This window comes from Mastigoproctus giganteus, chromosome 11, assembly GCF_048544385.1.
Source record: "Mastigoproctus giganteus isolate SK-2022 chromosome 11, ASM4854438v1, whole genome shotgun sequence".
NCBI classification, from domain to species: Eukaryota; Metazoa; Arthropoda; class Arachnida; order Uropygi; family Thelyphonidae; genus Mastigoproctus; species Mastigoproctus giganteus.
The window spans coordinates 58,790,115-58,803,900 of record NC_143585.1 but is presented as its reverse complement, the minus strand read 5'-3'; the positions used below and the strand labels follow the sequence as shown (position 1 = coordinate 58,803,900).

The window sequence follows — 13,786 nt, the reverse complement described above, 5'->3', positions numbered from 1 at the left end:
CACATATATACAAAATAGCCCTGGAATGGCACCAGGGGGAGCCTGATGATGTCCGGAGTTTCCAAGAATAGGTAACAACAGCCTTCTCCACTGGGGAAGCGTTGCCAATTCGCGGAATTTTTGAGTGGTGTGAGTTGAAGGAGTTACTGTCCCTTTCATTCTTCTACACCGTTTCTTTTCCTCTTCTACTCCTACTATTACTTTCCCTCTACCATTTTGCTTTTCTAAGTCTAATAGAGACAAGTGGATAGTCGAGTTATTATCCCACACATATACAAAATAGCCTTGAAATGGTGCTGTCTGTGTGGTGGTATCCATCTGAGAATAAGTAACATTAGTCTTCTCCTTAGGTGAAGCGTTACTTATTCGAAGTAGTGCAATAGCATGGCAACTCGTTGTGAAGGTATTCACAATATGAGATATAACTTAAAATGATGCTGTTTTACTAATATTCTGATTTATTCAGATATAGCTATGTATTTCTGATGCACTTGCACCATATTTATACATAGTCTAGACTCTCCAATAGCTTGGCGCTTATGCCCTAAACGCATTATAGCTATCAACTTCCACAATAACAGACTGAAGTTTGTTCCAGCAATCAACTACCCGCTGGCTAAATGCAACTTTCTGCACATCTATTCTACAATTGTTTCTCCTCAATTTGAATTTATGCCCCCCCCCCCTCAGGTTCGTAATCTGAGCAAAGCGGAAGAATCCCATCAGAATTGAGCATGCTCGACCCATGCAAAACCTTATACACCTCAATCAGATCACCTCGCAGGTCCTAATCCTCAGATGCTGCCATTTACAGAAATTAAGCTGCTCTTGGTAAGAGCACCCATTTGTTCCCCTCAACAGCCTTGTTGCCCTTCTCTGTACTCATTCTAGCAACTCTATATCCTTCCTAAAATAAGGCCTACAGATCTGTAAGTAGTACTCAAGCTGTGGCCTGACCATTGCGTTATACAAGAGGATAATCACCTCTTTATCCGCGCTAGAAAAATTCCTGTATATTACCAACAAGACCCAATTACCGGATCTAGCAGCGTGCCTTGCACTCCCAGGTCTTTTTCATTCTCCCCTACTCTGAGTGTATGAGATTAATTCCTCGAATGCTTCCTATTTAGAATTTGCTGTTGGTAACATCATCAGTTGGTCCCACTGTATACAGGGCATCTCAAAAATATTGGTACAAACATTTAGGGGGGGGAGGTAACATCTAAAGGAATGTGAATCACATAGGAACCCATAACCGGAAACGTCACCATAACTGGAAACGTCACCATAAGTCGGTACACGACACTGTTCATCAGTTCGCGAGAGAGGAAAATTTCTGGTTTACTCATTCGAGCAGTAGTCACCGCACGAAGAGCACGCATTGATATGCGAACCGTGAGCTGGCAGACATGCACCTAGAGTATGGATTAGCAGAAGGCAATGGATGAGCCGCTCAATGAATTTATGGAGAACGCTTCCCAGACAGACATGTACCGGACCACCATTTGTTTATGCGTGTGCATCAAAATTTGTGATTATGGGTCATTTAGAGTTAACAGGAGTAGTGCGGGCAGACCACGTTCGACGCGAACTCCCACCATGGAAGAAAGTGTGTTGAATGCTGTCCAGAATAATCCTACTACCAGCACATGTGCCATTGCCTCTGCCTTAGGAGTGTCTCGTTGCAGTGTACAGCATGTCTGGCACCACGATTCCTTACACCGCTTTCATCTCCAAAGGGTTCATCTACTGCTCCCCCAAGATAATCCTGCACATGTGGCTTTTGTGCAGTGGTTTCTCCAAGAAAGTGTTCAAGACTTGAATTTTCCAGCGTATGTTTTGTTCACGGATGAGGCTTATTTCACTCGGGAAGGCTTATTCAATTAGCACAATGATCACGTGTGGGCTCACGACAACCCACACGGTGTGCGCCTCCACACAGCACAACATCGCTTCCCAATAAATGTGTGGGCAGGTATGGTCGGTGACTGCTTAGTCGGCCCATACCTGTTACCATCCAGCATGAACTCCGCTAAATATCGGATCTTTCTTGAACAAGTTCTACCAGGGTTAGTTGACGACGTTCCAGCAAATGTGAGATGCAACATTTGGTTTCAACATGACAGGGTGCCTGCCCATTATGGAAGGTGTTTTGTGACCATTTGAACAGGCGTTTTGGGCATCGATGGATTGGCCATGGTGGACCAGTTGCCTGGCCCCCACATTCACCTGATTTATCGAACCTTGATTTCTTTCTTTGGGGGGGCCCTCAAATCTATCATGTATGAATCGCCCGTGGAGACAGAAATGGATCTTGTGGCGAGACTCGTCTGTGCTGCTGCTACTGTCAAAGAAACTCCAGGTGTGTTCGACTGTGTCCGCCAATCCATGCTGCGTCGGTGTCACGCATGCATCGCGTCTCATGGTGGAACCTTCGAGCATCTGTTGTAACATCATGAAATACATCCATTTCGTACTCCATTGTTAATATTATGTCAAATTAATGTTTGCCACTAATTACTGCCATGTTATTTCTGCTTCTTGTGCCTCTGCTACTACTTTCCCGTGATGTTTCCGGTTATGGGTTCCTATGCAATTCACATTCCTTTAGATGTTACCTACCTCCCCTAAACGTTTTTACCAATAATTTTGAGACACCCTGTAGAATTTAAAAAATGTCTAACACCACTGAAGTCACCTTTACGAAAGCAAAATCCCTTCCCTTTACTCCTGATGGTAGTTACATCTTTAAGTAAATCCCACACCTGTGATATTCCAACAATATCTGCCTTGGATGTCCTGATCAGCACTTCAAATTCATCAAATTTATTTACTATACTCCTTACATTGGAGTACATGCACCTGTTCTTATTCACCCTAACACAGCCCACGTATTTACTTGTTTCATGACGACTCCCAGCAGTTTTTGAAATCCCAAGCAACTTGCTTTCCAGGCTGCTGACCATTCCAATAGAAGCAGTGCAAATATCCCTTCCACCTCTGCCTACTATTAAACTATTAGTTTGTGAAAGAAAACTGCCAAGCTAGCAGTTTTCCGACCCACCTAACATTGACCTTGATAGCTTGTTAAGCATTGCCTTGATAGCCTCTCTCCTGTGCTTGTTAAAGCACAGACTACGCTGAGAAAAATTATATCCTATGAGCCTTGTTCAATCTCTCCACTGCCGAATTGATTGACAAGGCTCTCATCATATACTCCCTCCTATCATATCTGGACAGAATTGCAGGCACTTTCAGATTTAACCCTAACTCACAACATTTTTTCAGCATTGACCTATACTTGCTTAGTAAATCTGCAGATCTCCTAACTTTAGTGTCAAAATGTTATTAGTGTCAACATGTACAACAATATCACTTTTTGTGCCGTTAAAAGATGATATCTGCTCTATAATGTCATCAACTTTTTCTCCTGGTAGACATACAGTGGTCCTGTTCCAGCTTTCCTTTTTGCATAATATATTCCCTGTCTCCTTGATAATAGCGTCACCAACAACAATAGTTCCTGCGGGTCCAGTGCATTGTGCCTTGGAGATTGATGCTGTGTTGGCTGATGTACAGGAGTGATCTCTGGCATTCAGTTGGGTAGCTGAGAGCTTGATGGGCCCCCCCATTTTAATTCCTTCGTGGGCATCTACCATACACCTCAAACTCTCATAGATGCTCATCAGAATGCTGAGTTGGTTAAAGACCTCCTCCTTGACTATATCATGTCCTGTTCCAGAAAGGTTTGCAAACATTTCAAATTTTGCACATTTGTTTAGACTGTGATGCCTTGGAGAATCACCTCCTTCGGTTCTCCCCTCAGACCACAGCACTCCCACTACTTTGTGCACATTGCTTTGCTGCTTTAGTCTGGGGCATGATTTCCATTTAAATGCAATTTAATTAACAATGAAAATTAATCAGATTTATAAATTTAACTGATTAATCGACAATACTATACTACACTATATAGTTTTATGTTGTACCTTACACTATCAAGTTTGAGATATATTACACAATTCCTTATTGATCTAATATTCGACAATGGTTAGAAGTTTCGAATGGTACAAGGTTCTATGGATATAGTAAGTCATAACCTACAAAATCTCTATCTAAATTCAAAATAAACTAAGTAGTGTGACTAAGTAGCATATGCCAATTAAGTCAATAAAATGGCAAAAATTGAACAAAAACATCCGTTTGCAGGAGCCGTAAAATCTTCTCCCACACATGGATCACAACAGCTCATCGATGAGAAGCAAAGATCTGCCTACTTAACTAATTGACATAAGAGGTACCCAATATCAGCAACCTCTAGAAACCTATGAGGAAACAACCAGGAAGTACAGAGAGCTAAGCTAAGAGAGGAAGTCAAAGAAATGAGGAATGTGGGAAAAAGTAATGACCATCCCAAACACCAAGTCAACCAGTGGCATGGTGCCAAAGGTGCCATAAGAATCTAGCAGCAATAGGCTTCCTAGAGAATACTTACATGGAACTCAGAAAGCCACAACCAGTAATAATAATAATAGTAACCGGACAAAACAAATCACCCCATGCACTTGGTAGCAGTACCTGTCATGGGAGTGGGAAAAATCTCATAAAGGAGAAAAAGTTAATAATAATAATACCGTATTACAAGTATGAACCCCAGGCAGTACTAGTGACTCCAACTCGCAAGCTGTACTGGGACTGCACCATAATAATGTACAAGACAATCCCACACAATAGACTGGACATAACCCTTGTTGACAAGAAGGAAAAAGCTGCCTATCTGATTGACATAGTGGTACTCAACACTTGCAACCTCCAGAACACCACAAGGAGAAAATTAGGAAGTAGTAGTAGTAGTAGTAGTAGCATGTGATGCAAGAAAGCAAGTGTATGAGCTTATGCAGCATCAGCCAAAAAAAAAAAAAAATCACACAACCATTCCCTCTAAATGTTCGTCCAGTTCCTCATTAAATTTATTTAACCTATCAACTTCCACAACGATGAACAGAAGTTAAACTAACTGGTCTGTAATTACTTGTGTCACCTTTCGATCCTCCTTTGTGAATTGGGGATACATTCACAAATCTCCAGTCCATGGGGACCTCCCCTGAGTCCAAGGATGCTCTCATAATTATAGCTAAGGGTTTGCTTAGTTCCTTTTCTGCCTCCTTTAATATAACTGGATAGATCCCATCCACCCCAGGTGCCTTTCTTATGTTTAACTTCAACAATTTCTCCTCCACTTTGCTCTCAGTTATTACAAAATCCCTGCTACAATTTGATAACCTTCTGGCATTTTCCTTCCTTAATAACTCCTCATGTGTGAATGCAGATGCAAAATACTCATTCAGTTTGTTTGCTATCCGAGCAGGATCATCAACAGTCGATACATGAACCTAAGACTGGAGATCAAAGAGATGTGGCATGTGGAACAGCTAATGACCATCCTGATCATCGTATCAATCACCAGTATGGTGCCAAAGATCCTACATAACAGCCTAGCAGAAATAGGTCTCCCAGAGAACACCTACAAAGAATTCCAGAAAATAAGACACTCCTGAACACCTGTAGAATATATAGTCAGAGAGTTCCTTAACCAACCGTAAGACCAGACATAACAACTATCCTGTGTACTTGGTAGCAATACCTGTCCCAGGGTGGACCTCCCCCCCCAATCAGGGAGAAATAATATAAGAGCAGCAATAATAATAAAGAAAGTTTATGAGATATTTCTTAGAATTTTCAAAGACTATTATCCCAAGATTGCCACTCAAACACTTGCATCTGGCAGACAGAATGTGAATGTCTACTATAGTGGACAAAATATAGATGTTTACGTTCTGTATCTTGTATCCTGTGTTCAGCTGGAGCAAACAAAGCTCTACAGCAAGAGTGGACACCTGTTGCTGGCGTGTCACAGATGCCATGTGGAAATGGGAATTGCCTAGAAGAAGAATAGAAATTTTTGCTCACCTGGTGTCTGTTAAACGCAACAGAAAAAAATTAATGTTTCGTAATTCATAGTATATCGAAATGAAAACAGAAAACACTATAACCAGTTAGAGAATATCGGTAGGAAAAAGTATGAAAGGATTTTTTAAATTGTTTATTTTATTTTACTCAAGAACAGCCTAAGCCTTACAACGGAGGAATATAATAATAATACAGATCTATTTACAGTCAATCAACAAATGGAATATAATACAGCATATACAATGGAATATCATATATTACAGGCGATTTGCATTTAGGCAAAGATGGGATGACAGAGATGTGTGTATTTCTCACACCTCTTTATTATATTTTCTTGTTTGATCATAATTTACAGTTTACCCTGAGTGATTAGTATATTATATTATTATTATTATTATTGTTATGCATTTTTTGATAATTTATTGTATTATTTATTAATATTGTTTTATATATTTTATTTTATTTATTTATTGAAATATTTATAATTTTATATATATATAAAATATTTTGTATAATATTGAATATAATAATATAGAAGATAATTCAAGCAGACGATACCAAGCTGGATTTAAAGAAATGCAAGGGATATAAATATTAAAAAATAATAATAATCATAATGTTGCTTTATTAAATATATATATATATTTTTTTTAATCATTTATTATTCTCATTTTCTAGCTTCTTGATTATAGAACCTTTGTAATTCTTTTTTCACATTGATATCTTCAGCTAGAATATCAATGTTGAATTCATTTAGCAATCTTGCAGTTCTACTGAAATAGTCAAATTTTAGATTATCAGTTTTGAATGGCTCTAGTGCCAGCAGATTGTGTCTTCTCAGGGCTCTTGGAGGCAGCTAAAACTGATTAGGTAGAGCAGCTCGGGGCATCCAGCTTTCCAGCCACGAGATGCATCAGGAATTTGCAGTCCGCCACAGCCCTTCTTTGGGAGAGTGGTACCATCCCAAAGTGAGTGCATCATTCATAATAAGATTTTGTGTCCATTTCCAACCTAGACTTGTACACTAAAAATTTGACTATGGATTTCTGAATATGTTCCAGTTATTTTATGAGTATTTTGGTGTGCGGATTCCAGATCTGTGAGGTATATTCAAGTACTGGGTTGATGATCATTATACATGCTGTTTTTATGAGTTGTATGTTGGAAAAGTCAAAGCAGATTCTTTTAAGTAGTCAGAGAGATTTGGAGGCCTTTGCTGTGGTCTTATTGATATGGATATTGAAGTTTCTCTTGGCAGAAAATCATATTCCCAAATTTGAAACCTCTTGTACTCTCTCTATCTCATGATTATTGGTTTTGCAGGGATAGCTGATTTTATGTTTTTTATGATAGTCTGGAATAGAGATGGTGCAGAATTTGTCTAAGTTGAGTGTTAGGCCATTATTTTTTAATCCACAGGGTGATAGTGGCTATTCCTTTTTCCAGTATTTCACAGCCTTGTATTGATTTCATGGTTTTATATATTTTGAGGTCATCTGCATATGATGAGCATTTTGATGTCTACATGTTGCATATAGTCTTGTATGTCATTAATGTATATTGCAAATAATAGAGGACCAAGAGGAGAACCTTGTGGGACTCCCCTTTGGATAGGAAAAGTGTAGAAGTAGCTTCCATCAAAAAGAACTCTGCTTTTCCTGTTGTAAAAGAAGTTTAACATTAGTGATAAGGCATTACTTAATATCCCTATATGATTTAATTTGAGGCAAAGCAAATTGTGTGGTACCGAATCAAAGGCTTTTTGTAGGTCCAGATATATGATATCTACTTGGTTGTTATTAGGCCATTATTTTTCAAGGCCATGTTTGTTATCGTGTTCTAAGGAAAGTAGGTTGGTCACTGTTGACCTACCCATTAGGAAGCCATGATGAATATGGCTGAATTTGTTCTTCACGAAGCAACATAGCTGAGAATGTTAAAGATGGTTGTGTCATATATAAGTATACTACATATGAAGAAAAATTTTCGCTAATAAATTAAAATAATTCAAATAATTTTTTTTTTTAATGTTACCAGGAACAATTCCTCTCATTCTCAGTTCTTTTTAGGGTGAATGTGATTGATGCATAGCTAGTTGCCACAAATTTTTGCTGTGCTGTGTTTTGTTTTTAATAGTGTTTGCATTTTTTGTCGAAAGTAGTCAGAAACTGATATTAAAGTGCCTTTATTTTAACTGAAAGTGCAGTTGATAGTACTGGTAATCACGTAAGTAGCTAAGCTACTTTTCTGCTGACAACGAAGATAATTAAGATGTGGACTTTCATTACTCAGAATAAAATTGCATTTTCAAAGTTATTGTCAATGAAATAATTTTTTAAATAATTTCAAACAGTTTCAATAATTTAATATTAAGGTAAATGATAAATAGTATCTTTGATTTTTATAAAACACATTAATATAAATATTCTATTCATTTACAATAACAAAATAAAGTTTTGGATCAAAAGGTTTTGCACACTTCACCCATTTTTTTTATGCTGAAATATAGAAATTTAGGCAGCCTTAGCAATGCCCTGAAAGCATATTTTAACATTGACTTATACATAGGTCAATACATTTTTTGACTTCCCAAGGCCCAGAACTAAGTGTCGACGTACTTGAAGCAAACTTGTACTCTTGTATCTACAATACATAATTTAGCATAAAGCCTTTAAAAAGTATATTTATATGGCTTTAATATGTAAATTAATCAGTCCTTCATAAAATGATTTCAAGTTTTACATTGTTCTACATGATTCTGAATATCCCAGTGCATGCATGGATTACTGTGCAGAACAGAAATATTAATAAGAAACTTCAATACTGAACAATATTAAGATACAAAATATCTGGTATTCTTCATTGAATTCAAAATCAATGTAAGGTGGAAAAAGCAACAAAGATGAAAACAAATATATATATAATTTATAAAACTGATACATATATTTAGAACATTGGTAAAATCCTTCTTATTAATTACTGATTACTACCAACAATTAATTCTGCTTACCTGGATCATATTTATCCACTTGAATAGAACGAGTACGCCTTATAATTCCACTAATTCCAGATCGTCGGGTACGTATTGTGCTTTGTTTTCTTTTGTAGGGTGGCTTAGTTGTAGGAAGCTTTGGTTTATAGAAGCACTTGTTTAATTCCTTTTCCAGATATTCTCGTACATTAATATTCAGATCTACAGTTAAATAAAAATACAGCATTATTATCAAAGATGATGAATATGATTTTAAAAGGAATTCAAAATTCAGATTTGATCTCTAATAATATATCTATCTAATGTACTGCATTAAACCTTGTGATCTTCCTTTGTCTATTGAAGATGTCTATTCAACTCAGCATGCTAATGGGCATCTATCAGAGCTTGAGGTGTAGGGTAGATGCCCTTGAAGAAATTAATATGAGGGGCCCCGTCAAGCTCTCAGCTGCCCAACTCAACACCAGATCTCACTCCTATGCATCATGCATCATAGAGGCAATCTCCAAGGCAGAATGCACTGGTCCCAAAGGATCTAGTTATTGTTGGTGGCTCTATTGTCAGGGGGACGGGTAATATATTGTGTAAAAAGGATAGAATTTTGCTAGCAGGGAAAAGGAGGTGATTATCCCTCTGTATAAGGCAATGGTCAGGCCACGCCTTGAGTAATGCGTACAGGTCTGGAGGCCTCACCTTAGAAAGGATTTAGATTTGCTTGAGCATGTACAGAGAAGGCCAACAAGATTGGTGAGGGGAATGAAGGGATCCTCTTATCAAGAGAGGCTTAAGTTCTGCAAACTGCAGCGGCTGGAGACTAGGCACCTGCGAGGTGATCTGATTGAGGTGTATAAGGCCTTGAATGGGTTGAGCACACTGAATTCTGATGGGATTCTTCCACTTGTTCAGATTACGAACCTAAGTGGGCATAAATTCAAATTGAGGAAAGACAGCTGTAGAATAGATGTGCGGAAATTTGCCTTTAGCCAGCGGGTGGTTAATTGATGGAACAAACTTCCATCTCTCTTGTTGTGGAAGTTGATAGGTTAAATAAATTTAAGGAGGAACTGGACAAACATTTAGAGGGAATGGTTGTGTGAATTTTTTTTTTTTTTCGGCCGATGCTACATAAGCTCATACGCTCGCTTTCTTGCATCACGTGCCATGATTACTACGTGCTATCAATTAGTACTCCCAACTTCCTCTCTACAACACAATGATACAAAAATAAAAGTAAATGAGCAACAACTGTCCTAGAGTCATTCATTTAAAGCTTTGTCAAGATAGCATATAGAAAATATAATCACTGTTGTTTATAAGCACAATGTGTATTTATAATAATTGGAAAGCATGCCTTGCGCTTCAGGTTGCATATCATACAAGTTTCTAGCGACAACCGACTAACTGATTAAAATAAATTTATTAAAATAAATAAGTGATATATATCACTTATCAAACTTGTTCTTAAGTTCCAGTACATACTGCTTTTTCTCCTCCTCTGTTATCTCAAAGACCTTTGTATTATATATTCGAGTCAGTTTTTTCCTTTCCTTTCCTTTCCTACATCTATATCAAGTGTACATCTTACCATTCTGTGATCACTTCCAACATTTACCTTATTCAGGATGGTAACATCATTCACAATATATCTTCTGTTAGTGAGGATGAAGTGGATTTCATTAGTTGTTAATCTATTTGGACTCTTCCATGTCCACTTTCTGTTCACCCTTTTCTTTTAAAAGGTGTTCATTACTGACAGTTCTTGAGATTCTGTAAATTCCACAAGTCTTTCACCTTTTTTATTTCTTTCACCAATTCCAAAATTTCCTATAGTTCCTCATTCTGTGCTGTTTTGTCTTTTTCCAACCTTAGCATTGAAGTCCCCCATAATAATAGTGTAGTGGGTTTTCTGCTCATCTAGAAGACTCAATTTCGGTGTGCATTTCTTCAACCTCTTCATTATCATGGCTCGATGTTGGTATCTTGAGTATTAGTCTTGACATCCTTGGTGACGTACTTTTGAATTCCAAAATGTTGTTTTTAAAATCTTTATGGACCAGAAACCCAACTCCACCTTCACTCCTTTCACTGTTTCCATTGGTGTACAGCAGATTTCCACTTGATAAACTTATAAGTGATTCATTTCTTCTCCTTGTTTCAGCCAAACCGATGATGTTCCAATTCACATTTTCTAACAACCCTGCCCACCTTGTATCATCTGCAAACTTGGACGTTAAACCTGATATACCTTCATCAATATCACTGATAAATATAGAAAACAACAATGGGCTCAACACCGAACTCTGGGGAACTCCACTAATAACATTTGTCCACGAAGAGCAGTGTCCATGATTACCACTCTCTGTCATCTCCCACTCAACCATCCCTTTAACCATTGTAGCAACTTACTCCTAATGCCATACCTCTCCAATTTGTACAGCAGTCTTCAATGTACAACAGTATCGAAAGCTTTCCTGAAATAAAAGTATATATGTAAATTATTTTGGCATTCAGTTCCTTTGTGACCACATCATAATATCCAATCAAATTGGTCAGACAAGACCTCCCCTTAACAAACCCATACTGTGTCTTAACTATTACTGCAATCTTGTCTAGATGATCCTGCAATGCATCTTTTACCAGTGATTCATTTTTTTCCCTCAGAACACAATTTAAACTAACAGGTCTACAGTTACTTGTGTCACCTTTTCAACCTGCTTTGTGAATTGGTGATACATCTGCACACCTCCAGTCCATGGGACTTCCCCTGAGTCTGAGGAAGCTCCCATAATTATGGCTACTGGTTTGCTTACTTCCTTTGCTGCCTCGTTGAATATAACTGGATAGATCCCGTCCACCCCAGGTGCCTTTTTTATGTTTAACTTCAACAACTTCTCCTCAACTTTGGTCTCAGTTATTACATAATCACTTAGCTCCCTGTTAAAGTTTGATAAATTTCTGGCACTCCCCTCATTGAATAACTCCTCATGTGTGAATGTAGATGCAAAATACTCATTCAGATTATCAGCTACCTGAGCATGATCATCAATAGTCAACCCACCTATGTTAAGTGGTACAATTTGATTCATCCTTTTCTTCTAGAGTTTACATAAGTAAAGAACTCTCAGCTGTTTCTCTTTGCATCCTTTGCCAGAGATCTCTTGTAATCTGCCTTCGCACACCTAACCTCCTTTGTGACTTGATTACAGACCACTTTGCAGTACTTTGCATTTGTCAATGTTAAAACTTCAGTTGCCACTTCTCAGCCCAGTTGCTTAACTTATCTAGATCCAGTTGGAGTAGCATACTGCCATAGGCGTCAGTGTCACCTGATACTTTATATGTATCCCATACATTTTTCTTATCTGTCACAAGCCTCATTAATTCCTCTGACATCCATCTAGGCCTAAATCTTGAACAATATTTCTTAGTTGGAATGAAAAGCCTAGTAGCCTCCAAAATTAAGACCCTGAAGGCTTCCCATTTAGAATTCAACTTTTGTAACATCATCAGTTGATCCCACCATACAGAATTTAAAAACTGTCTGAGCGAAAGCAAAAGCCCTTCCCTTTAGCCTTGATGGTAGTTACATCTTTAAGTAATTCCCATATCAGTACATTGTGTTCAGGCGCCTCCGTAGCCAGGTGGGAAGGAGCAGCAGTGCGTAGCACACGCTTCTTGGTTAGACCAGGGTTCGAGGCCGTCACCACCAAATACGGAGGATGCGGAAAGGTCAGGGAATGACCACCGCATATCCCGGAGTAATATGGCCTTAGTTGCTAATGATCCTAAAAACCAAATAAACAAACAAACAAACAAACAAACATTGTGTTCACTGTCACTCAGTGATTCCTTTATCTGCAAATTCTTAATGCACGAATAATCACTGCTGATAATCAGATCAAGAGTACAACTCCCTCTGGTTGCCTCTCAATCATGCTGCTGTAGAAAACAGTCGTCCAATAAATCCAAAAAAGTCTTGCTAATGTGAGAGTGACCAACCCACAAGTTCCAGACAATATCTGCAAAGTTAAAATCGTCCATCGTAAGACATTCTGATTTACTTGCCAACTATATTTCTCTGCACAACTGCTCATTATACTCATCAGATTCATTAGGCCTATCATCATCATCAGCCATTTTCAATCCACTGCAGGATGAAGGCCTTCCAGCAATTTTCCAGTTCCTTCTGTTTTGACCACTGGCCATCCATTTACTACCCGAAAACTCATGAATTTCATCTATCCATCTCTGCCTTTGTCTTCCAGGTTTTCTTCTAGCTCCTCTTGGGTACCATTCTGTTATTTTCTTAGTCCATCTGTCATCATGTCTTCGAGCTATGTGTCCTGCCCAAGACCATTTTAGATCTTTTGTTTTGATAAGAATGTCCTTTACTTGAGTTTGCTGCCTAATCCATGTGTTTCTCTTCTTATCTAACAGTCTGATTCCCAATATAATTCGTTCCATTCTCGCTGTGTAGTTCTCAGCTTCTCTTCCATTCTTTTGGTGAACGCCCAAGTTTCACTTCCATAAGTCATGGTGGGGAGTATACATTGGTTCATTATTTTACGTTTCAGACAAACTGGGATATTACTCTTCAGTATGTGACTATATTTCCTGAATGCTATCTATCCAAAATTTATTCTTCTCTTGACTTCCAGCCATTTATCATTATTACAGCTAATAACTTGTCCCAGATAAGTATATGACTCCACCTTTTCAATTACTGCTCCTTCAATCATTATTTCCCTTTCCGTGGCAAACTTGTTAATCATTACTTTTGTTGTAGCCTGTTGTCATTCTGTGATTACCTCCAACATTTACCTT

At 38.1% G+C, this 13,786-nt stretch overlaps 1 protein-coding gene across 2 annotated transcripts in view; it reads right to left on the bottom strand.

The window, feature by feature from the left end:
• Positions 1-13,786, bottom strand: part of LOC150078032 (putative phosphorylase b kinase regulatory subunit alpha) — a 608,767-nt gene that overhangs the window by 231,801 nt on the left and 363,180 nt on the right. For both annotated transcript variants that reach the window (XM_090384728.1, XM_090384727.1), the window contains exon 20: positions 8,981-9,163. In XM_090384728.1, the coding sequence (XP_090240854.1) occupies positions 8,981-9,163 (183 nt within the window). The remainder of the gene's footprint in view (positions 1-8,980; positions 9,164-13,786) is intronic.